The sequence below is a fragment of the Oreochromis aureus genome, linkage group 18 (assembly GCF_013358895.1).
Source record: "Oreochromis aureus strain Israel breed Guangdong linkage group 18, ZZ_aureus, whole genome shotgun sequence".
In the NCBI taxonomy this organism is placed as follows: domain Eukaryota; kingdom Metazoa; phylum Chordata; class Actinopteri; order Cichliformes; family Cichlidae; genus Oreochromis; species Oreochromis aureus.
Genome location: NC_052959.1, coordinates 30,307,597 through 30,331,627, shown reverse-complemented (window position 1 = coordinate 30,331,627; position 24,031 = coordinate 30,307,597). Strand labels below are relative to the sequence as shown.

The following is a 24,031-nucleotide window of genomic DNA, read 5'->3' as shown; positions in this document are numbered from 1 at the left end:
TTTGTTCACTGCAGCTTAATTTCACTTCACATTATGTGCTACTGTAATCTAGACTGACACGGTTTCACTTCAGCTGTTAGCTTCACGTTCACTGTGCATTAGTGAAGAGGGGCAGGAAAAGGAAAGCAGCACAACTCTAAGACAGCAGTAGCCCAGGGATGTCAAAATCATCTTACATGATGGACCACATGCAGCCAACTTTGATCTTAAGTGGGCCGGACCGGTGAAACTACATGATAAATGTTTAAAATTACAGAAAATGTTGTGACAGTTCATTGCACAGACTGACCTGTAATTAAAACATATACATGTTTTAAAATTTATTGTGGACTCGCTAATAGCTGAAAAACGGGAACTTTCCTGTGATTTAATTGGTGTTAGTTAATTATGTTGGTGCAGTATGAAGGGAAATGTTCGTGGTTAGTCTGTATGGTTTTATGAAAATACAGTTAAAATTTCGAAATCCATGCACTGGTTCACATTTTTAAAGCTATCCAGTGGGCTTGATTTGAGACTTCGCCACGGCCGACTTTGGCACCCAGGCCTTATGTTTGACACCCCTGCAGTAGGCTGGGACAAGACAAGTGCAAATAAGTTACATGAAAATTTTTGGTAGCACTTTAAAATAATGTCACACTATTAAGCATTAGCAAGGTATTAGCAAGTGCTTAATTAATCATTTATATAGCATTATTTCTCCTTACTAGGCCATTTATAAATAAATTAGATAAATACAGATATATTATTATGACAGTGATTGTGATTATGAATATAACTAGCAGTGATAAGCTGTACATCGTGTATCGGTAACAGATGGATAAACATATATGTATATTTACAAATGACGAGGATTAAGGAGGAGTAATGTATATAAATGTTGAATTAAGCACTTGCTAATCAAACAATGCCTCTCAGCTTATTCATTTAACCCTGGCTTCGGATCAGTACCTTGCACCAGCAGATACCCAAAGCCAACACAAATCTATCCTATCAAAAAGAGTTGCATGGGTGCATTCCTAGAAAATGAGGCAGAAAGTTCAGTTTTGTCCAATATCACAATAAACAATCCTTCAAAAGTCCCAGTATCCACATCTGGATCAGATCCATATTCTGGGTTTGGCTAAGCCCCACCTCAGGCAAAAATTTTCCACAAACCTCTGTAACTTTTAGAGTAACACTGCTAATGAACAGGCAGACCAACCAAACCAGTCTCTCTCACACACACAGAGACCTCGTCCTCCTCATGAGCGTCAGCTGTACAACATGTAGTCTGAGATGCCTCTGAGACACCCTGATCCTTGACAGTGTGCCGGACTCACATAGAGAGCCTCAATATGCTGCTTGTTACACAACAGGTAGAAGCAGCCAAGCAGTCTGATCTGGTTGGTTCTGGTTTGAGACACAATCTGAACTGCACTGTGAGTCATGTTTCAGTGGCACCAACATCAGCTGTTACAGTGAGCAGGTAGCTAATTATCCATCTTTCCTTCTCTCTTTCAAGCACATCCTTCACCTGGCCAGCATCATGTCACTCATTCATGTGTTGATAACTGCAGATTACTCTGTAACAATACCCTAATGTGCTGTAATACTGCTGCAGCCAAAGAGTTGCATCAACATCACGCATAATGAGCACAGAGAGCACTCTCAGGTGTTACAGCATCACGTACAGAGTCCGCATATGTAGTTCGGCTCCCTGCTACACTGATTACAGCAGTCTGGACCTGCTGGGGCAGCAACACACACTCACAGCAGGGCCGTGAAAGAGATTTATGGCAGCTGTACATTAGAGGAAAAGCTCAGAGCTTGCAAAATGCTCATAATAAAGGTAATTTTGAAATTAATGTTTAAAAAAAAAAAAATCATGAGTTTCAGAAAGACACGGAGCTCAGTCAGCAGGCACAAGCTTGTGAGCCTTCAGTCTATTCCCATAAATCAGAGGCATAAATCAGGACTGGAGTTGCCAAGTTTCATTTGATGTTTTATTAGATGTTTGCCAGTTGATGGTATGATTTAATCATGGTGTACAACAGTGCAGCTGCACACGACAGGATTAGTAAAAGCTGAGTGAGGAGGCAAGCGGCGTAGCGGTTCGCTAGACAGACTGGCGAACGGACAGCGCTGAGGCCAGCCCAGCCCAGGACGGGGGGGGGGGCAATGAAATGTTATGGTATGACAGCGTTGTCATAGCAACCTGCTGACACAGCAAGGTCTGGTTACAACTTCCCGGCGGGATGTGAGCGCTAACGTCAGACTCCCTGCCTCCATGAAATCTGTGAGGAGGCTTCCTGCATGTTTCACCTCAGCGCGTGTTCTGATCCTCATGTTCGTCAGCGCTTCACTCGCTCCTCACCAACCTGCCCATCACACTGCACCGCAGCTCAACAATCACAAGTACTAAAACCACAGATGTGTCAAAGCTTTAATATCATCACAGCTCCAAATATCGCGGCGCTTTCTAGAGACAGATTTAAAGAAGCTGAAGCATGAGAGGCCAGGTTACCCCAAATCACCTCATTTCATTCTCCATTTCAATAGTTTTCTACGCACTAAAGAAGCTTGTTCACATAACAGCGTACAGTTTAAACAGGCCCAAGTGGTTCATCTATATCTGTTTATCAAAATAAAATATCTGCACATTTCAAATTTGTACAAGAAATCAGGACAGAAGACATAATAACATCAGTATGGAATCAAATTAATGGCGTAACCCATTAAAGGTCGTCTGTGCCTTCACATGAAATACCCGATTTCTTTTGTAACACATTATGTAACGCAGGATCAAATAAACTGCATAATCATTTTGCAAACTCTATTACTGCACTGACTTTATTATTATTATCTGAACTGAAGGTTTACTGTTTTGCATTTGCAGTGTGGGTAATTTTCAAGCAAGCTTTGCCTGCTTGCAGGTAAAAAGCTGGGTGGAGCGCTAACACATTTACTGAAATCTCCAAACCAATTTCCAACTGTTGGGGACTTAGCCTTCATAATTCATTCTAAATAAACAATGACCAGGGCACAGAAGAAGTAGTTACTCAGTCAGTCACCAAGGGACAAAAATATGTGAAAGAACCAGCGATGTGGTCATTTATCCCCTGAGAGGAAGTAGTCATAATATAAAAGACTTCTTCACAGAGAAGTAAAAGCAAAGTGTTAACACAAAACTCTTCTGATTTTGTGCGCTTGTTTGTGTTGAAGTCTGCAAGTGTGCCTTTATGCTGATTGAATTATGACCACACCTCTCTAACACACTTTTCCAGAAACTACAGAGCCTCAGAATCAGAAAAAGTCATTAAAATTCACTTTAGGATTAAAATTGGTGCATTTCCAATAACCCAAAATAATACTTTTTAAAAGAAAAAACAGGATTTGAGTAAAGATTACTGTTGTCCAAGTATTTTAATGAAATTATGCATTAGAGTAGAACAGCTTGGAAGCAGCTTCCCAGGTTAACTATACTTAGTCTATGGTTGTTCAAAGTGCAAAGCTTCAAAGTTTCTGGGGCAGATAAAATAAACAGGCAGTGTAACCTGGCCTTTATGAAATATTGGGAAGTCCACTAGAATTTTAAGTAAAGTTGACGGGCTGCGTGACTGGGATTTACAGCATTAGCGGTCTTCTGGCTTCAAATCTTTTAAAATATTTAAGTGAGGACAGCACCTGGATCCCAGAGTGGATCATTAAATACCAACATATCCACTCTTTAACTCTGGAAATCTTAGTACAGAAAAGTGGAGTTCCCCTCTGTGAAATAGCAGAACTTTCAGTCAAAGATTTAATTAAACCGTTTTAAAATTGCTGATAAGAAAACCTGTTACCTTTAGAAAATGACCACACATAAAACCCACAGTAAACGTAGCCGACAGACACACACAGACAGGTTTAGCACACCAACTGGTTTGTGGTTTTTGCTGTTAATCCCTGACGGTCAGTCTCCCACTACCTCTGCATTAAAAAAAAAAAGAGACGAGTAAACTGCAGCCTGGTGATGATCTTTTAATTCCACTGCAACACAACAGCAGGAAACCAGACCTGATCCGAGAGAACAGCCTGACACCAAAGTGGTAAAATAATAGCATCAACCACATGAATTTCTTACTGCCCTATATATGAGCCATTCCCTTAACACAGCGACGGCAGCATTTCAGCTACAGCAGAGACTCAAACGGGCAGGAAGCAAACTTTTTATACGCTTTTGTCATTTGAAGTGTGATTTAAATCAGAGCATTGAAGCTGATTCCTGCTTGAGGAGCTCCAGCTGCAGGCCTTTACTCGGGCTTATAAAGAATTGTAAAGAACCGAGAAAAAAGCTCTACAAAGGCTTAAAAGAAGTCAGTAACGCACATTTCCTGTCATCTCTTCATAAGACGTGTGGAGGCAAGGATGAGATGAATCTCAAAAACTGCAGTAAAGTAACTGACTTTCAAATGCACCTGCCTCTGAGTTTACTTTATATCTAACCTTTACATCCACACAAGGTGAACAGTGTCCACTCTGCTGGGGCTGCATTAAGCCCCCAAATTCATTGCGAAGCAGCTTACTGATACGATTTGTGATCAACAAATATATTTGGTAGCTGTTTTTTTACATCATCACAAATGTGGATTCACCAAAAACCAAACAGTCACTGCTCGCTTTTTTATTTTAAACATTTCCTGCACTTTTATTTCCAGATTGTTCCTCGATTCGTCTTGTTACGTTCACCTTGAGAGGTCTACCTCCTCAAATCCTTCTTTTTTTGTATCTCCGCGTGTTCACCCCCGTAACGGCGATTCATTGGCCAAACACGAGCAGGTCAGGAACAAACTTGGAGCCAAATGTGGCCCTGTGTTGTACACCTGGTCTGATCTAAGCTGCAAACACAACTCAAGCAGGATAAACAGATTTATACAGCACTGAATGCCATTTATTACCCATCACCATGAGTGTCTATGGTATATAACAGCGTAGTGTTGAACTGCCAACCCTGCCTGTTTTGCCTGTTTGCTTAAGCACCTTGCTCCTCTCTTACTTAAAAAGAAAAAGAAAGAAAGCCCTCAGAGGTAAATAACACGAAATCCTTCCTCTCACTTTGTCTCTGCTGCTGACCAGATCAATATTTGAGAACACAAACCCAGAAACATGATAACCCACCCTCGTGTCATGTGTGGCTCAAAGCCAGAGAGTGAAACGCTGCTGAAGCAGCTTTTAAGAACATCTGATGCTCCTCCAAGGAAAAAAAAACTGTTTTGTTAGAAACCCGAGTGTTTTCAAGCTGTGACAGCATGAGGGTTTCATGCCCTCACTTTACAGGTTGCTTTTTCCTGGAGCTTGATGATTTTTCAAAGAAAGAATCAATTGGCTGACAGAAAAGTAACTCACAGCAGTTTTAAGATGAACTGCTGGATCGTTAATTCTTTGATTTACAGGCCAAGCAGAAAGCTCAACATTCTTCTTCTCAATGTTGTAAATATCTTCAGGTATAATCAAAGAGCGCTATAATCATCCTTTTTTTTCATTTAGACATACAGACTCAGTGTAAAGTAAAGTTAATACCTCAAAGCACTAAATGGATCACAGTACCTAAACATGTAGCTTATTCTATTCTATGGCTAACCACCATAACTCGTGGTGGCCTAGTTTAATGCTTCTGAATCGCTTCCACCTTAACCACAACTTCACCACTTACTGTGACAAATGCAGATCATGCCGATGGGAAGAATACATCAGGCTAAATAAGGCACGGTAGCTAATTTCAACAGTTATTTTACAATGTTGTTTACGTTGTTTCTCATCATTTCTGCCTGAGTCTCCTGACTGGCACCTCACTGTGAGGAAGCAGTGTTTATGCACCACATATAGACCTGATGACAAACAGTGAGGGGCTCAGGTGACTCTGTTGTGCAGTGGGGGTGGGGGGGCGTCTGGCTGGCACTGTTGGTGCTCTCTTAGAGGGAATGTGAACTACCAATCAATACAAATTGTTCTGAGTGATCACATTTATGCTGTGATAAAACATATTTATACTTATGGGATTGATCTGACTGGGGCTGATCTGGTTACACCTCACTAAGACACTTTATGGTTGCTTCATTATGTAATTCGCAGCCCAAATATCAGGTCGTCTAAAGCTAAAAACTGGAAACGTCACATTCATACCGTATGTAGCTTCACTGTAATGACTGATACCATTTTTATTTTATTTACCTGTTTATTAAGACAGAGTAAACAGTTAAATGCTGTCTTACATACAGTCCTGTTGTATTAAGCATTAAGATATACAAACTTGCCATGATAGTTTTTTTACGCTTGATCTCTGAGTAATAAGAAAACTCAGAAGGAAGCCATGACTTTAAATCTTAAAAGGTTTAAATGTCACGTGTCGTGGTGATAACCCTGTAAACCCTGAACAAAAAAATAATTGCCAGACAATTCTAATTTTTTTTTCTAAATAGTGTTTATTGAACTTTTAAAATGTTTTCTAATTTTATTTTGTATCATATTTACTACATCCTGCTTTTTTTCAACTAAGGGAACATTGTTGATTTATTATGTTTTGCTGTTTATTTGTTTGTTAGCAGGATAACTTGAAAAGTTATGGAAGGATTTGGGATGAAATTTTACCAGAGGTGAATTACATCTGCTTTAGATCCAGATGTGGTTTTGACTGTTTTTTTCCCCACTGCCAGATACCATAAAGCTGGACGCCTCATATCACAGCTTTACAATTACACAACAACAAGACATAAGAAAAAACAGAGATATTTCCTGATGGTTTTAAGATAATATCACAAACGAATCCTGATCCTGAGACAATTCAGTGGGGAGGTGTATGCAGACTCAGACACAAAAATCTGTCTCCTGTGGTGTGGATGCACCAAAGTCTAGCCAAAAATAAGTGATTTAATCTACTGTGAACTTAAACCCAATTAGACCGTCACACTGGCAGTTCATGGTTGTAAATAACACTGATTTTACTTGCCCCTAAAAAAAGAAAAAAAGAAAAAAAAACATGCGAGGCGACAGGTCTGAGGTCATATGCATGGAGCGCTAACGTAACGAAGCATGCCAAACATGGCAGCAGCGTTACACCCAGAGAGGACCACATTGCGTCTCTGAGCTGGCACATTAAAATTTCAAGTGGCTGCAGCGTGGCCCTCTGCCTCGCATGGCAGCCAAACAGAGCGCCTCTTATTGGGGTTACAAAGCAATATTGTCCTGAATTATTCTAATGGTCGTCTGTTATTGCCTTTGGGCGTGATCTCATATGTAGGCCAACACAAAGATGGGCCAATACGGACCAGAATGTGTGTTTACAGCAGACAGTGATAAATGTTCAAAAACAAGGACCTCCCCTGTCTGTACCTCGTCTCAGTCCAGATGCATCACCTTATCACTCATCAGTGAACTTAAAAATGTTCATGAACAAGCTACACGCCAGAAGTTTGAGAGTATGAACGGTTTTATCCTCTTAAATTAAAGCCTTGTGTGTTCTGGGATGGATTTTAAGCTTTATTAAACTCTAAGGTGAAAGGTCTACCGGCTACCTATCAGGGCTTTCACTTTTCCGTCACCTTTAGCCCAGGAGTCCAGGCTAAAGGTGCTGACCTCGAGCTGTGAGAGCCCCAGTACAATCACTACATACCAGCTTCCTCTTTGAAGTCCATCTTTAAAAGCATGTACTTGAACAAGAAGTACTGTTATTGTGAGCAGAGATGATAGCAGTCTTATAAACATCCAGTTGTTCTACAGCTCTCTAAATAACAAATTACTTTTGCTAAAGCCCATCTTTGTCCCAGAAAGACCTTGCTTTTTTTTTTCCTTTTACAAGTCAGGGCCACACTCAAAGAAAACGTTGCATTGTGTTGCTGCGAGCTGGCCCAGTTTCCAATGGGCATGCCAGTCGGACTTAAGATTTACTAGAAACTCCAGTTTAAAATTCCCCCCCATTAAGTGACCATTAAGAGCCCTGAGAAACTAAGTGACGCCCTGAATCAGGAAAATAATTTGTCATGTGGCACAGATTGATTTCAGTTCAGATTCACCAAATTTGCTTTGGTAAAATTATGTCTGCAGAGTTAGATCTTCAGCCCAGATAAATGCAGCTGTGGTCTATTTGGATAGCTGAATTCACAGTATGGCTTCAGATTTAGCAAAGATATCATCTGTCTCCACTCATCTCATGTCACTAATATAATAACCTAAGTAGGCTAAGCACCGTAAGAGCCTATCCGAGTACAGTCAGCCCTTTGTGCTCACTCTCCATGGTCAATATCAGACGCAGAGTAGATCCCAACTCATGCAAGAGAGAGGCAGAGAGCCAAACCTTCAAACAAAGCCTCAAAATGACTACATGTGATATTTAAGAAAACCTGGACTGCATTTAAAACAAAAGAAAAACACTAATTTTAACCGTTACTGTGTAACAACAGCAACATTTCATTCTGCCTGTGTTTACATGTTGAGAAATTAACAGATTAAAAATTTTAACAGGTAAATTAATCTGTGCACGTGCTGACCACTGTTACAAAGCTTGAAAAACACTGCAGTCTCTTCCCATTCTTTCTCCTGTGCATTCACTGGGAACTGCGAGGTGAACTAGTTGTAACTTATGAGAGAAATCCAGTGGTGGGAGTGACTGGGAGGATTCTCAGTGTCCAAGATTTAAGCATACTGACGCAGACATGCTATCAATCTGCAAATCAAACACTGAAGCAAAACCAGTAGAAGTCAAGATTTTACAGGAGCAAAACATTCTGATTCTGTCTCCCAGTAACACAGCATCTTACTTATATAATACCAGGTGATGGTAATGTAAACCTACACACAACATTCACCATCAGGACTGAAAACAAGACACTTTTATTTTTTTAAACAGCCCATGTCCTCATTCCAGTAACTGAAGGAGCTGTCAGCTGCCATTAACCCAGCTGACCACATCGCCGTGTTTCTGCAGCCAACCTCGTGCTCACTGAGGATACGCTGCCCTGCTCTGCATTGCTCTGTCACATCCAGCCATTGCTCGCTGCTGTGAACAAATGCTTTCTTTAAGCCATCACAAAAGAATGCCAACGGTTACTGGTCAACTGGGTTCTGCCAGACAAACCCGACTCAGTTAGGGGAGAATGTGGGTAACGTTTTTTTGTTTTTGTTTTGTTAGATTTTTGTACATATTCCTATTCAAAAAGAGAAAATAATAACAATAATGTATCTATATTTTAAAATATTGACATATTTATATTTTAATAAGAATATTATGGATCGTATGATACCTCTGATTTAACTTTGAAATTCACTTTTTTCCGTGTTTTACAATTTTCTAACACAACTAATTTTTAAATTTCCCCTTCCCAGCACCATATGTTGCTGGCACGGTGGAGCAGTGGTTAGCACTGTTGTCTCACAGCAAGAAGATTCTTGGTTTGAACCTCCCGTTCGCCTGGGGCCATTCTGGAGTTTGCATGTTCTCCATGTCCCTGTCTGGGTTCTCCTTGTCCAGGTACTCAGCATTCTCCCAAAGACACTACAGGTGTAAAAGGTTGACTGCCTCTCTGTGTTAGCCCTGCGACCTGTCCAGGGTTTACCCTGCCTTAACCTGTGACAGCTGGGAAAGGCTGCAAGTCTCTGTGACCCTGAATTGTACAAGTGGTTAAGAAAATGGATGCATAGATTAAAAAAAGCAGAAAAGACAACACCAGTTGTTGCTCTTTCTAAGACAAACTGAGGAGCTATTGAGGCGTCTTTTTTTTGGAATTTCTGCTTTGTTTTTCATTAAATTTATTTCCCCCTGAAATGAAGACCAACAGGCTGCACTTTGCAAAATGCAGCCAAATAGAGCTCATTTTGAAACTTTTCCCTTACTATACATTTTGCGTGCTTGGAAAGCATCCAATCACGATCCAGGTGACAGTGTACCGCCATCCAGCTCATCCACTGATAAAAGCCTCTCAATTTCAGCTAAAAAGAACACAGAGCTCAGGCTGTACCCAAGACTTGGGTACAGAGGCTCTCATTTTTTTGCCCCCACCACCAAATGACAGGAATGCATGTAAGAGCTTCCCCTCTTCCCTCCACCTCCCCACCCCCACCCCTTTCATAACTCAGCTCTCATTTGGCGGTTTAATTAGGCTTTACCTTGTCTGAGGCTACTGGGGCGAGAACTTCTGGGGAAGCATGTGAAAAGGAGGGGGGGGGGGTCACTTAACCCATTTGGCTGGAGAACTCTCTGGACCAAGTCTGTGGTCTGTAGGCCACGATGCTATGAAATGAACAACTGGCTCAGTGTTGTCACAGAGCAGGTATCTAAATATAAAAATAGTTTTAGTTTTATGAGCTTAACTGGTCTTTCTCCTCCCTAATCTAACACTTTTGGGATGAAGTGAAAAGCCAATCATCACCCAACAACTGCTGGACATCACTAATGCTCTTCACTCAGCCAGATGCAGATCCAGCTGTGCTTCCCCATAAGACTGGATATTGTCTTTTAATTTAAAATTTAAAACCACTTTAAAAAGAAAAATAATAATTAAACACCTTCAACATCTGATAAGTCTTTTCTAAGCCAGGGCTCACAAACTGAATGTTTTGTATTGCCCTAAACTAACCAGTGGGCTAACTTGGAAGACACTGTTAGTATTCTTCACCGCCTCAAGGTTTCATCATCCTTGGAGTTTGTAGTTTTAAGCCTTTTTAAATATAAGCTATGGCCAATGAGTTATAAAGAACTATAAAGAAACTTCTAAAAAGAAAAAAATTAACCCAGCAAATGGTATGATTTTTTTGCTCAGCTAATATCTGAAATCAAAGCTCTAGTTACAGTCGGCTAACCCAAAGTGAATGTAGTTAACGGGGATTACGTAGCCTACTGATGGCCTGTTATGATAGAAGAAATCACTAGAAGATTAGCCTGCTGTCAAAAAGTAGAGACCTTTCCGATGCTACACTGGTTCTGACCAGATACAAGCCGGGAAAATTGACCTAAACTGAACTTTTTTAAGTTTTCTTTGGTGAAATATCAGAAAACAGATCTGACATCCAGGCTATGAAAGCTTGTTTCTGTTCCTCTACACCAGACTCATGAAATATGTGAAGTTCTGATGTTGAAACTATGTTGAAACTATGATCTATCCCATGACATTGATCGAATCTGAACAAACATAAGATTTAGATGGATTTGGATTTAGACTAAAACTGATTTGCTTGCAGTTTTTTGACAGTTCTTTTTACTTTTACCTTAAATGTGTTTTTTATGTAGTTATCTGCTACACTTACAAAGGTGTGAGGGTTCAAAAATACAGGGAAATGGTTGGCTCACCACATGTACTTTGAAGGAATATAATTAATAAAGTTCTCATAATATGAAGCTAAAAATTGCATAAATTTAACAAATAAAGTTACTCTAAAATTAAAATACATCAGCTCATTGTGAGGGAGTCAGGTGGGAGGACTGATTGCTTTTCACAGAAAGACGTGGCTAAGATCAACAACTTCAGGTTTTTATAATAAAGCTCAGTATTTAACATTAAAATATCTTCTGTAGCACATCTCTTCACTCCGCACATCTTTTTTCATTTTATGACTGCGTCACCAAAAAATAACATAAAAACAAAAGCTTCACAGCTATAGGTTTTAAAGAGGCTCTAAGAGTCCTTCATCAGTGTGGAGAAGCAGCTGCAGCCACAGTGAATTCACAGCTGTTACACTGGATTGTAATGACTGGAGGAAAAGAAGCATATAAAACACACATAACCTAACAAACCAACATGTAACCAGCCATTCTTCAGGCTATTTAATCCATTAGTCGATCACTTTTCTTGATCATGAATGTGAACTTCAGCTAACTTTTAGGCTTGGACAAAAGACACGACATGGATATTACTTAATAGCTCTTTTAACCATTTTATAGATAAACAAAGAACAATAAGCAGAATTGACACCAATTCTATGTCTGTGTCGTAGCATCTGCTGGTAAAGTCAACTACTTTGTGCTTCGTAGGTTTTCAGTGCAGTGCTGAGATCAACTAAACTGTAACATTTTTAGTCGTTTAGTTTAATAAACCAGATGTGTTTATAAACCTCATAGTTTTCTTTGTGTCATATAAATTGGATTATAATTTGTTTTGTGGAGGTTTCTTCACACAGTAAGTAATGTATGAAACTATTAGAGAAAAATACACAATGCATAATGATTTTTTTGATTCAAGATATTTTTACTTTACATAGGGTTGTAAAGGGTTTGGACATTATAGTTTTTCCCAGCATTAATCAGGTGAGGTCAGTTATTGCCCATTTTATTGTATGTATGGTTCCAGATGGCGGTTGTCCCATCACTGCCTCTAAAAAGAGCCAATCATCAGCCAAACTGGGAAAACATGTGGGCTAGTTGTGTTACTGCACCGCCGGTGAAGACCATTTACAATAAACATGTAGGTAAATGTACTTACAGTCCTTCTAACGGTAATGTCTGTTCAGATCTCCTTTGGGAGGAGCCAAAGTCACTGAACTTTAACATAGCCGTGAACGAAGCCATCATGGTGTGCAGCTTTGTGTGTGTAGTACAAGTATAAAACAATTATTATTAAAACCAGATGATAGATAAAAGAAACTACTGTTTTCTAATAAAAGCATTATTTTGCCTTTTAGTACCTTAATTCACTTTAATTTTACAGTTCTCTAAAACTCCAGATTCATTCAGTTCACATTTTTTTATTAATTTATTTAAAATTAACATAATTTCAAATGGATTTTCTTAATTTAAAACTTGATTAAAACTTTGGACAGGGCCAGTACGGCTGCTGAGTGGTGAGCACAGGCAGTATAAAACATGGATGTAGCGGCTGCGTCTTAAAGGTGAAGCCAGCGCAGAAATGCCTTAAACTTAAACCTGCATTCTTCTTAATAGCCAGTAGGGGCCAACAGCTGGACTTCTAGTTGTATAGAAGTTAATAGGAGAACAACCCTCCAACCTGACCTCTCTAAACTCTGTCCTGATGAGCTTATGGACTCAGTTACTCATCTAAGGTCCCACTGAATAAACATTAAGCCCAATTTGGAAATTTTAGTCATTCTAAGAGTCTCTAGAGGATTATCGTGGGTGCATTCATTGGGAAAAGGTGGGCGTTTTTACAGTGAAATGATGTTCAACTTGAGGCTTCATAATGGGATTTCACAAACCAGTGGAAGTCTGGTTAGTAATCATGGTGGCTACATCCATCTTTCATAGTGTCTGTAGTTTTGTCAGATCTGCCAGAGCAAAACGCAAACACAGGGGGAACATGCAAAAGTCTCACAGCGCTGTCTTGCTGTGAGCCAGTGATGCCCAATTCGCCACTGTGCTGCTACTGGCCTCCATGCTGGTGGTGGATGCATGTACAAATCCCAGCAGAACTGCTCCATATTTAAGGTGGGCAGGAAAAACTAACCAAACATTCCCCCAAACTCTTACCTAGATACAGCGAGGCGTTCTCCTTCTTCACATTGTCGTCCAGGTACGTGGGCCCCAGTGTGTAGATGGGTGTGGACCCCATGCCCACCAGGATCTGAGCGATGACGAACAGCGCCACGTATAGGTTGTGCTCGTTGCCCTCCTGGTCTCTGGGACAGGAAGTGATATCAATGCGATCCCTGCTGGCATTGCTATTCATGCACAGGCCCTCGTTGGCCGAAGATGAGTTGACCTCCTGGATCTGGTAGGGCGGGGAGATGAAATGAGGTAAGGAGAACAGGGCAGCACCCACAGCGATGAAAATGCCCCCCACTGCCAGCCAGCGAGGCCTCTGGCCCCGCCCACCAAAGTAGCTGATGAAGACGACCACCAGGAGGCTCCCGATGTCGAAACAGCTGACGAGCAGGCCTGACTCGGAGCTCCTCAGGCTGTATCTTTTCTCTATGGTGGTGATGACGCTGCTGAGGTAGCCAGACACCATGAGCGACTGGATGAACGTCAAGTAGCACATGCAGAACAGGAAGCAGCGAGAGTCCTGCAAGATGACGCCAAGGTGCTTCCGACTGGGCAGACGAATCTGAGCTAGCCTGGTGGCGAAAAACCCCGGGGGCTTCCTCCTAGCCATGTGTTTACTCCTTCGGATCTCCGTGTTTTCCATGTACGAGGTCGGCCTATTGAGCGCCGACTTCCCCGGCTTTGGCGGGTAGTTCCCTCTCGTCGGGGACTCGGCCTGGAACGACTCTGTCTTGGGCGGGATCTGGATGAACTCTGTGCTCTCCTCGGCCGTTATGGACATCCGCGCTGAGCTCGCCAGTAAGGTTTTCTCCTGAGGTGCAGCTTCACTTAAAACAGGCAAACTTTTAGATTTGAAGTTCGTACCTGGATCCTCCACCTCGCTGGAAAACCCGTCCTCCTTCTGAAGGGACTCGGACAGCTCTGCTTCCTCGTGGTCAGCCATCATTTTCAGTCAACTTTCTTTAAAGGTTCAAAAAACAAGCCGGTCCAGTCAAAGAACGCGTTTACAGTTCAGGGGCTGCTGGCCATCACATCTATTATTAATAGGAACATCTACTCACACAAAGAGACCCAAAAAAGCAACAATGACAAGCACGCTTACAGCCTCTACTTTATCTCTGCTGCAGGACAGCAGACAGCTCTGGGTTTGTTTATCTTGTCATGCACACTTGCCTTCTGCCACCATCCACCATAATCCGGAGGTGGAGACCGCTCAGGCCTCCTCGGCTCGGCCAGCGGAGCTCCGGGGCCAGGGCTCCCTGCAGATGCTTGTTTCAGCAGGACGCTGGTGCTCCTGGGCCGGGAGCAGGGATGACATTAATTCACAGAGCATCCCTGACAGCCCTGCCGATGCAGATCACACAGCCACAATAATGTAACTTCTTTCATCAGGTTGCATGATCGTCGTCCCCTCCTCCTCCTAAGTCCTGCCCAAGTCAAGGGCAACCCCGACTCCAATGTTATCACTGCACCAGCTGTCCTCCCAGCGGGCGAGGGGGGCTGGCATTTAGGGATTATCTTTCGGTGCAAATTCCTGGAGAGGAACATGAACGAATAAAAATCAGGGAAACGGGGAGAAGTCGTCGAGGAGAACCAAAGACAGCGAGCAGAGACAGAGCTGCAGATCACTGCAGTGCTGCTCAGCTGCTGTCTGTCGCTGTTTTGAAAACAACCCGGTTCAATCCGGAAACACTTCAAAATAAAAGCTCCAATTTTAGTAAGAAAACTCCAAGAAACACAACTTCATAACTGTTAAATGTAATGGCCATTTCGGCCTTTCTAGACTAATTAAGATAATATAGCTTGTAGTAACTTTACTGACCAATGCATGTTTCCACAATTATCTCCACACGGCTCAAATATTGCAAAAATAAATTAAACAAAACGACGGAATCCCGTTAACTGTATATTACATCTAAAAAATGTTTTCTGTGTATATTCATGTGGCCTCTATATATAATCACTGTTGAACATGTGACTGAATCAGCGATATCTAATATTGAATTCGGTCTGCTTAACACAAACACAATAAATTCTTAACAGTAAAATTAGCAAATTAGAAGAAAGGCCGTCTGAATGATCACAATTTCACAGTTTGTTTGTTTTTTATGTGGGGTTTACAATATAATGTGTAGAAGATTAAAATGTTTTATTTTGAAAAGAACAATGGCTAATGGCCATACAGCTAGCGACTAACAAACCCGTAACAATAACAACAATATCGACATTGTCTTTCATTAACCTGACATACGGTAAAGATGAGACATCATTCAGACCTTCGTGTCCAACTTTCACTAAATAATACTCAAGGGCTGGTAGTGAAGAGTCATTCAAGCAGCGTCCATAGTAAAATATTCCACATCCAAAACATCATGTAGCGAATTAGTGGAGAAAACACCGGAAAAGTGCTTTCAAAATAAAATAAAAGCGTAAGAAAAAGGGGGGGATCGTTCGTAAAGCAAGGGAAACTTTAGAGATTTATTTTGAGGAACTGCAGGTATTTAAAATACCAGTTTGGCCAGTAGCTGATGCACTTATCCGAGTTTGTTTATTTGTTTGGTATTTATTCATACTGTAGTGTCAAATCAAAAGATAAACTAAACTGTTTCAAATCTTTCAGCTCTTTGTCAATGATAGCAGATATAAAGAGCAAAGAACACCCCTCTGTGTGAGAGTAAAAAAAACAAGCAAAGGTTAGACGAAATTTCGAGTTGTTAGGTCAGAGGCTGAAACAAGTTTCCACAGGTATCAGTCAGTGAGGCCAATATTTGAATATGTGACCAATATATAAATATTAAATTTAGCCTTTTTATCTTACACTTTTATCTAGATCATAAAATAGGCAAAGAGTTTAAATAAAGGTTAAATATAAATTAAAATCTAAAAAACTGAGTACAATGAGATGTTATAATACAAAAACAGATACTACATGTTAAAAAAAAACTTGCTGCATGTGGTTCACAAAATTTTTTCCCATGTATTTGACCTCAAAGACAGTAAAGGAGAAATAAATCACTTTACTTGAACACCTAAGTTGCAGTAGCAAGCAAATACTGGACATGTGTATTTAGTCCTAAAAATTTAATGTCTTAGCACAAAAACAGTATTTTAAAATTGAATAGTCACCACTTTTTATACATGAAACTGTGATTTTATTAATTAGCATTAAAAAGACAAAGAGAATCATGGTAATTAAATCCAGTTCAAATATCAGTGAGCATCGGTCATATCATGTATCAGAAATAATAAAGATAAGTGCAGAGAAAACATGTAATAATAGTATCTATTAAAGGAAGAGATAACATTAACAATCAAAGTTATACATGCTCATATTTTTGACAATTGAAAATGATAGAAAAATCAGTTGAAATACATTTGTTGGCAGTTCAAAAATAAATAAAATATACACTTAATGATCAGTATTTATTTATTTATTTAGTTAAAACATCATGCAGCATAATAAGCATAATGTGATTTCAAACTTCTCAGAGGGCTAAATGAAGAGCTGCAATGCTTTGCCTAAAGTATGTAGATACAACCACAAATATTATTACCAGGCACTCAAATTTAAAAACAACCAAATAAATGAGATGCAGACATTGAACATGGGAGCAGGAATTTACACCAATTTAGCCACAATAGACCTTAGAGAAGTCCAACACTGATGTTGTACAACAACACGTCCACAATCATTGTTTCAGTTCATCGCAAAGATGACAGATTAAGTTACAACTATCATGCAGATTGTCAAAATATTAACAACTAATGAAAAACAAACTGTAAAAAGACAGACACAATTTAAAAGTTCACAAAGGGTGTCCATATACTTTTGGGATATGAAGGTAAGTGACCTGAGCTTGAGAAAACAGCACAAGAACGCAGCGACCTCTGGTGGTTAATATGATAACAACAAATACAGAAACTTGCATTTAAATTAATCAGTTTTTTCACATTTCACATTGATATTTAACACATTTAAATTTATTTTAAGTAAGCAAAATGTATTTATATAGCACATTTCACGTAAATATAACAAAGTGCTTCACAAAAAAGCAAGAAAAAAACAACATATCATAATAATCTAAAGCAATAGACATAACATAACATCAGTTATTGTTTGGAAATACTAACAACTGTCACTCAAAGTTCTAAAGCCTCACAACGGCTGCCCCATTAATTTGTTGTACAATACATACTTTTTATGATTTAAAAAATCAACATAACAAATAGCATGAATTGTTCCTAAGAAAAAGGAAAAGTAGTTTTGTAGTGAACTGAGTAAACTTAATTTTTCAAAATATGAACAACTATAAAATGTGCCCGTCTGTGGTAAGAAGCTCATTCATCTGATAAACAGTTTTGTTTGTCGCTATCGTGCAAGTGTATTGTGTAGCTGCTGCGTGTTATGTGTGCTAGGTATTCATGCAGCTAACCAGTGGATTAACTTTAGTTGTGTCTGTTGTACATGACCAGCTTCGGTGATTTCCCACTACCAGAGGATCTGAACCAAGGAGCTATTACTTTGCACAGTTTTGAGGTGGAATCACCAGAGGCAGCCAGATCCCATCAACAGAGCCATCCACAGGCTGTGTGCTGCCAACTCTCGGAAGGCAGCTGGACTTGATGGCATGTCATGACTCATACTGAAGTACTGTGCAGACCAGCTAGCTGGGATCTTTATCAGGATATTCAATCGGTTTCTGTCTCAGTCCACCCTGCCCGAAGTTCTACGTCAGGTCCATCTGCCCGAAAAATAGGTCATCATCAGTCTCAGTGACTGCTGGCCAGTAGTTTTGACCCCTATGGTAATGAAGTGCTTCAACAAGTTCACCAGGAACCACATCATGTCCTTCATTTCTCCCATGTTCAACCAAAACCAGCTCTGTCCCACTTGGAGCAGAAGAGGAGCTAAGCATGGCTTCTCTTTAGAGACCTCAGCTCTGCCTTTAATCCTGTCCTCCCCACCGACTGGTGACCAAACTGTTGGACATAGAATTATCACACTCTATCACACCTTTGGATTAAGGACTTCCTAAATAACCGCACACAGTGGGTTAGGAATGGACATCGCCCTCTCCACGTCCATCAGACTCAGCTTCCGTGTGTGTGTGTGTGTGTGTGTGTGTGTGTGTGTGTGTGTGTGTGTGTGTGTGTGTGTGTGTGTATACATGTTTTTTAAACTTAATTTTATTGAGTGACCGTGTGTTCTTTGCCCTGTTTTCATTTTTACAATGACAATTAAGTTTTTAAATCGATGACTCCCGTCTCCAGTCCTGGACCTGCAGACTACAGGGAAATGCCACACAATTATCTGTTGTCACTGCTTCAATATTTCTTGCACAATTTTGTTTAAAAGTTTGTACATTTATTTATAAGTTTATATATTTGTGTAATTAAAAATCTTAACAGTGTTCATAAAGAGAACAATGCTGAAGAGTTGTTCCGACTTAGTACTTAAAGGCGGTTATTAGTAAAATTAGAGATCAGAGAACAAATTCTCTGATCAAATGCTGATTATCAACTTTATACATCTGAGGAAGAAGTACCTATCATAAACCCTATACTTATATAAAAGTAGTAATACTACAGTATATGTACATACTGTAAACCTTTATGGACTAATGTTCTGCATTAAAATATATTTCAAACTCTATATAACTGTTGAATCTTTAAAGTGTTCACCACAGCTGGAGCTAAGTCACTCCTTCATTTGTTGATTTATATTTTATATCAATCTAACTTGCTAAATATGATTAGAGTTTTAAATTGAGTTCATTATGAAGTATTTCATCATTCATGAGCTGTTACTTCTACTGTGCACCAGTGGATGTAATCATCCATCATGACAGAAAAATAATTCCATACTCAACAATGCTATCTGCAAACATCAGTCTATTCAATTCAATTTCATTGCCAAATCACAAAAAACATCACCTCAAGCGGCTTTATATTATAAGGTAAAGACTCTACAATAATAAAAAGGAAAACAATCATATGGCGACAGTGGGAAGGAAAAACTCCCTTTTAACAGGAAGAAACCTCCAGGCTCATGTGCCGCGACTGCTTGGGAGTGAGGAAAGGAAGACAGGACATGCTGTGGAAAAGAGTCAGAGATTATGAATAACTAATGATTAAATGCAGAGAGGTGTGTAAACACATGGTGAGTGAAGAAGAAACAAACACATGGGAAGCCTCCAGCACCATGTAGAGTATAGGGATATTTTGCTGCTATTATTTGCTGCTATTTTTTATAATCATCATTACCATTCCATTAATAACAGTTTTGATATTGCATTCAGATGTTCGAACATATTGGTATCATATTAGCCTTTATTACAGGTCCAGTGAGAACCACTTTAAACTGTTGAGTTGAATCTATAATCCTAAATGCTTTTGAATTCTTTTTATAATCTTAAATGTTTATAGGCAGATTACATTGCATTATATGAAAGGCTCACCTCTGAATATAATCTGGGCCTAAAAGTCTTGACAGGAAACTGCAGGTTTGCAGAGTGTGCTTTTGCAGGAAGTGAAACCGAAAGCAGAGTTTGAGTGCAAGCAGTTGTTTGGATGATGTTATTTGAACAACCAGGTTATTCTTTATTATCTTTATTCATTTATATCTTTTGATTAAGCTTTTAGTAGAAGTTCTTGATTAAAATATTTATTCAACATATTACATATATAGTTCCAGTTAGGTTATTACATGTAAGGATGAGCCTCTGTTCTGGTGAAAGGTCAGAAGTGCAACGGGTGAGATGAGAGAGCATTTAAGGACGAGACACACATACAGTTAGTGGGTTCATTTATAGGTGAAAGTTTAATCATGTTTTGCTTGCAACTGCAAAATTGTGCCTGCGTACGTGACAGTTTGTTCCAGAGATAAGCGACAGCGAAGGTGAGTTGTGGGGAAGCACCTGCCATGGAGATGGAGACGATGTTCTTTTTAAACTATGTTAAAAGTCATTGTGGTTTTGAAACTGATGCATGTACTGACGTAGAGAGGGCGTCATTAAAAATACCTCAATGATATAAAAGCATTGCTGTGTCATTGTTAGACGGAGATCTGATGCTGTTTGCATACATCTCCTCACGCTGCGTGTGTTCATTAAAAATCATCGTTTGACTCCACCTGGCAGGATCAGTGTGTTATTTGGATTTCCTCCAGTATTCCTCCTTAACTTTGAATCATAACATTTGGGGGCTCGTCCGGTGGTTAAGGAGGGAGAGTGTGTTTGGAGGTGTAGACGGAGTCAGACGGGCAGTCATGGTCCAGCAACGAAACTGAGTGGACAGGCGCCTTTAACAAAGAGGTAGGCACATGCCTATTGATCTTATTCGAAGTGTGCTGAATTGGATGATAAAATTAAATGTCTACTCAGTAAAAATTGCCGGTAAATGTCTGTTTTGATTTTGGTGAAGGTCTCATGAGGTTTGTCAGTTGAAATAATGATAATGGAAGTTTGTAAATGGGTTCGAGTCCCAAGTACTGAGTGAAGAGAATAAGGAAAAGGAAAACAGTGAAATTGGGATTGAGTCCCAAGCAGGAAAGTTAGGGAATTTGGTCATTTTGTGGGTTAAAGTCCCCATTGTCCATCAGGGTACATCTGCCTCAGTCATACACTTGTTTTGGGTGTTGATTGTTGTTTCAAAGTATTATAAATTTTTGTAGAATGGCAGTTGGACACTGCTAAGAAGCGCATTGTCCAGAGGTAACGCTTGCCAATGGGGAGGACGCGCTTCATTGTCCTCTAGGAGGGATAGTCAGTTGGTCACTGTGGAGCTTGGGACACTCCAAAATAACTAGTGGTTGGACCACTTTGCCGTTTGGAACGGTATCTGCGCTTTTTTGGGTAACAGAGGTGTATCCTCAGGCCTTGGAAGCATTTAAATTAAGTTAGGGATCTTAGAAATTAGACAGAAACAGTTCGAGGCTGATACTGGTGAATTGAACGCAAAAAACCTGGGGTTTGCCCGTTTGAGGCGGTTATAGTAAATTTGTCAAAATTATGTAGGTGTTAAAAGGCCTAAGATCTGTGCAGTTGTAATTATAAAGACGTCTGTGTAATATAAAATAAGAGATCTTTGTGTGAAAGGAGTTTCTGGGTCAACAGTGCACTGCCTGCTGACTTCTATTTTTAGACGGTGTGTGTGTGTGAATGCAAATGTTGAGCAGTGACACGCATGGAGATTGTTGCTTTCGGTTTAGAGTGTTATTGAGCTTTATAACTATTGTTTGCAAATATTGCTAAATGCCTGTGACTGAGATGCTGGTTTTGCTCACTACAATTGTATAAATAGAGTTTGAATTCATTACTGTGGATGTATAGTAATTGACTGAGTTTTGATATATATATATTGAGTGCATTGTACAGTACCTAAGACCAACATATTATGTTAAGTAGTAACCTATCTTGAGCCATAAATGCTGGTGTGTTTTATTTTTTTTTTCTCATTTTATGGGTGTGCTGTGAGAATCAGTAGAGGTTTCAATTGTTTTTCTTGGACTTGCTCTTTCTGATTATGAGAAGCATGTCTAAAATACTTTTAGGAAAGCGTATTTTGAGTTATATTCCTCGACTCCTGTCACAGTTTAAGTGTGTGAATGCTGTGAGTAGAAATGCAAAGAATTTAGTATATTTAAAAGGTAGTGCGTGTGAGACGTTTATGAAATTATTGTGTGAATGATGCTACATTTTAGATCAAGAGTTAGTAGAATTACAGAGGGTTTGTAGACTGTAAATACAAAACTGAAAGAGTTTGAGTAGCCTGTAGAAACAGGAAAGAGAGAAACAGAAAATATGGCTCTGAGCTGCTGTGTGAGTGACAGGAAGTGTGTGTGTGAGAGGAACTTTGCATGCCCATAAAAGGAACTGAGTGTGTCAAGGGAGCACCCAGAGAAGAGAGAGAGACGAGTTAAACTCTAGGTGGATGAAGCGAATGAATGTTTTAAGAAAAGTAATGAAAATGATATTAATTGTATGCTTTAGTGTGTCAATACAGGTGGATTTATCTCAACCTGAAACCTTGAGTACAGCGGCAAAAGCATAGATTAATTGGGAAAATAAGCCAGTCTTTGGCTAAAATTTTATAGCTTGACCTCCCACTTTGTCCTCGACCCTGAGAAGAAGCTCAAAGGACAGTTAATCTCATGATGAAGACCGACAGAACATCGTGGACTTGAAGACTTAACAGCAGGCAAAAGGCAGTGGAACTGAACCATTAACACTGACGACGACTGACGACACCAACAGCAGCATGTAAGAAAAGCAAGTGATGCAACATGTACTGTGAATTACAGGCTGGGCAGTTGAACAGTGGGATAAAGAAGTGTGGAAAAACACTGGACACTGAGTTTCATATTTGCCATGCTTGAAGTAATCTTGAAAGAGAAGACTGAAAAGATGAATGGAGAAGAAAAACAGAGAAGAAACAGACTGGGTTTGCTGGAGATTTGAAGGCCACACAGGACACTGTGAAGAGAGGGACCAGTGGGAGGTGAGCCAGGACAAGTTCGAGTGCGAGAATACAGGATATGATTGGATTGAAATTGAAGCCTGGACTCATGATGGTTTAGAGATGTCCACCACATCACAACAAAGAGGTAAACAAAAAGAAAAGGTAAAAATAATGAAAGAAAATAACTGCCATTACCTTAATGAATAGAAAACACACATACACAAATTGTTACATGTGAAATTATTTTTGGAAAGAATCAGAAGTGAGATAGTCTGAATTCAGAACTCAGTGAAAAGATGCATGAATTAAACCTGATTATAACATACATATGCAATGAAGAAGCATGCTTACACCGAACATTAATATGAACACATAATAAATGCAAGGAAGAACACGCTTACACTATCAATGTGAATACATGAGATAAATTGGTGTTTCTGGCCGGAAAAAGAGAAGTGGGTCGTTTAAGCACTCAGGATAATAATGAAAATGTCTCAGTTTTGTTGTCTGTAGGGGCAAGCAGACCTGGACCAATTTTCCACATGCAGCGGTCGGAAGAAAGTTATAAGTTAATATCATTAGAAACGCTCAGGCAAGTTTCTGGTTGAATTGTTTACAGCCATGTGGTCCTGAATGTCACAAGCAAGCTCTGACTCCTGGCTGAAGACAAGGAATGCTGTTATTTAAGGTGGGAAATCAAAATTTGGGTTAGCAAATTTGGGAAAGACAAAACTGACTGTTTAAGTGGAGAATTGTGAAGGAGTTTGAAACACTGCAGAAAGAAACATATACAAAATCACACACACAAACAGAAAATGTACTAACCTTACAAAGACAAGCTCATGAAGATTAATGCATAGACATTTATTTAACCTGGCTAAGAAAACAAACATACGCAATGAAGATCAGCTTGCTACTTGTATGAGTGTTAAAATGGTGTGAATGTTGAATAAAATACACTTGAGTTTGAAGTTGAGGAATAACTCAAAAGAAGCTATATGACAAGGGAGTGAGTTATGGAAAAGAAAAGTGATTAAAGTAGTTTTAAAAGAGTGACTTAGGAGTGCTCTCGTACTGAGTGATCAAAACCAGTAATTATTATAGAAAGAAAATGAAAATAATTCAATAATG

At 39.7% G+C, this 24,031-nt stretch overlaps 1 protein-coding gene across 2 annotated transcripts in view; it reads right to left on the bottom strand.

The window, feature by feature from the left end:
* LOC116327400 (solute carrier organic anion transporter family member 5A1-like) overlaps positions 1-15,791 on the bottom strand; it is a 49,711-nt gene extending 33,920 nt beyond the window's left edge. The window contains exons 1-2 of one of the 2 annotated variants that reach the window (XM_031748987.2): positions 15,693-15,791; positions 13,427-14,975 (exon numbers count right to left, since the gene is read on the bottom strand). In XM_031748987.2, the coding sequence (XP_031604847.2) occupies positions 13,427-14,387 (961 nt within the window). In that variant the 5' untranslated portion in view covers positions 14,388-14,975; positions 15,693-15,791. The remainder of the gene's footprint in view (positions 1-13,426; positions 14,976-15,692) is intronic. The other variant, XM_039602673.1, reaches the window with a different exon arrangement.
* Positions 15,792-24,031: the final 8,240 nt, after the last annotated feature.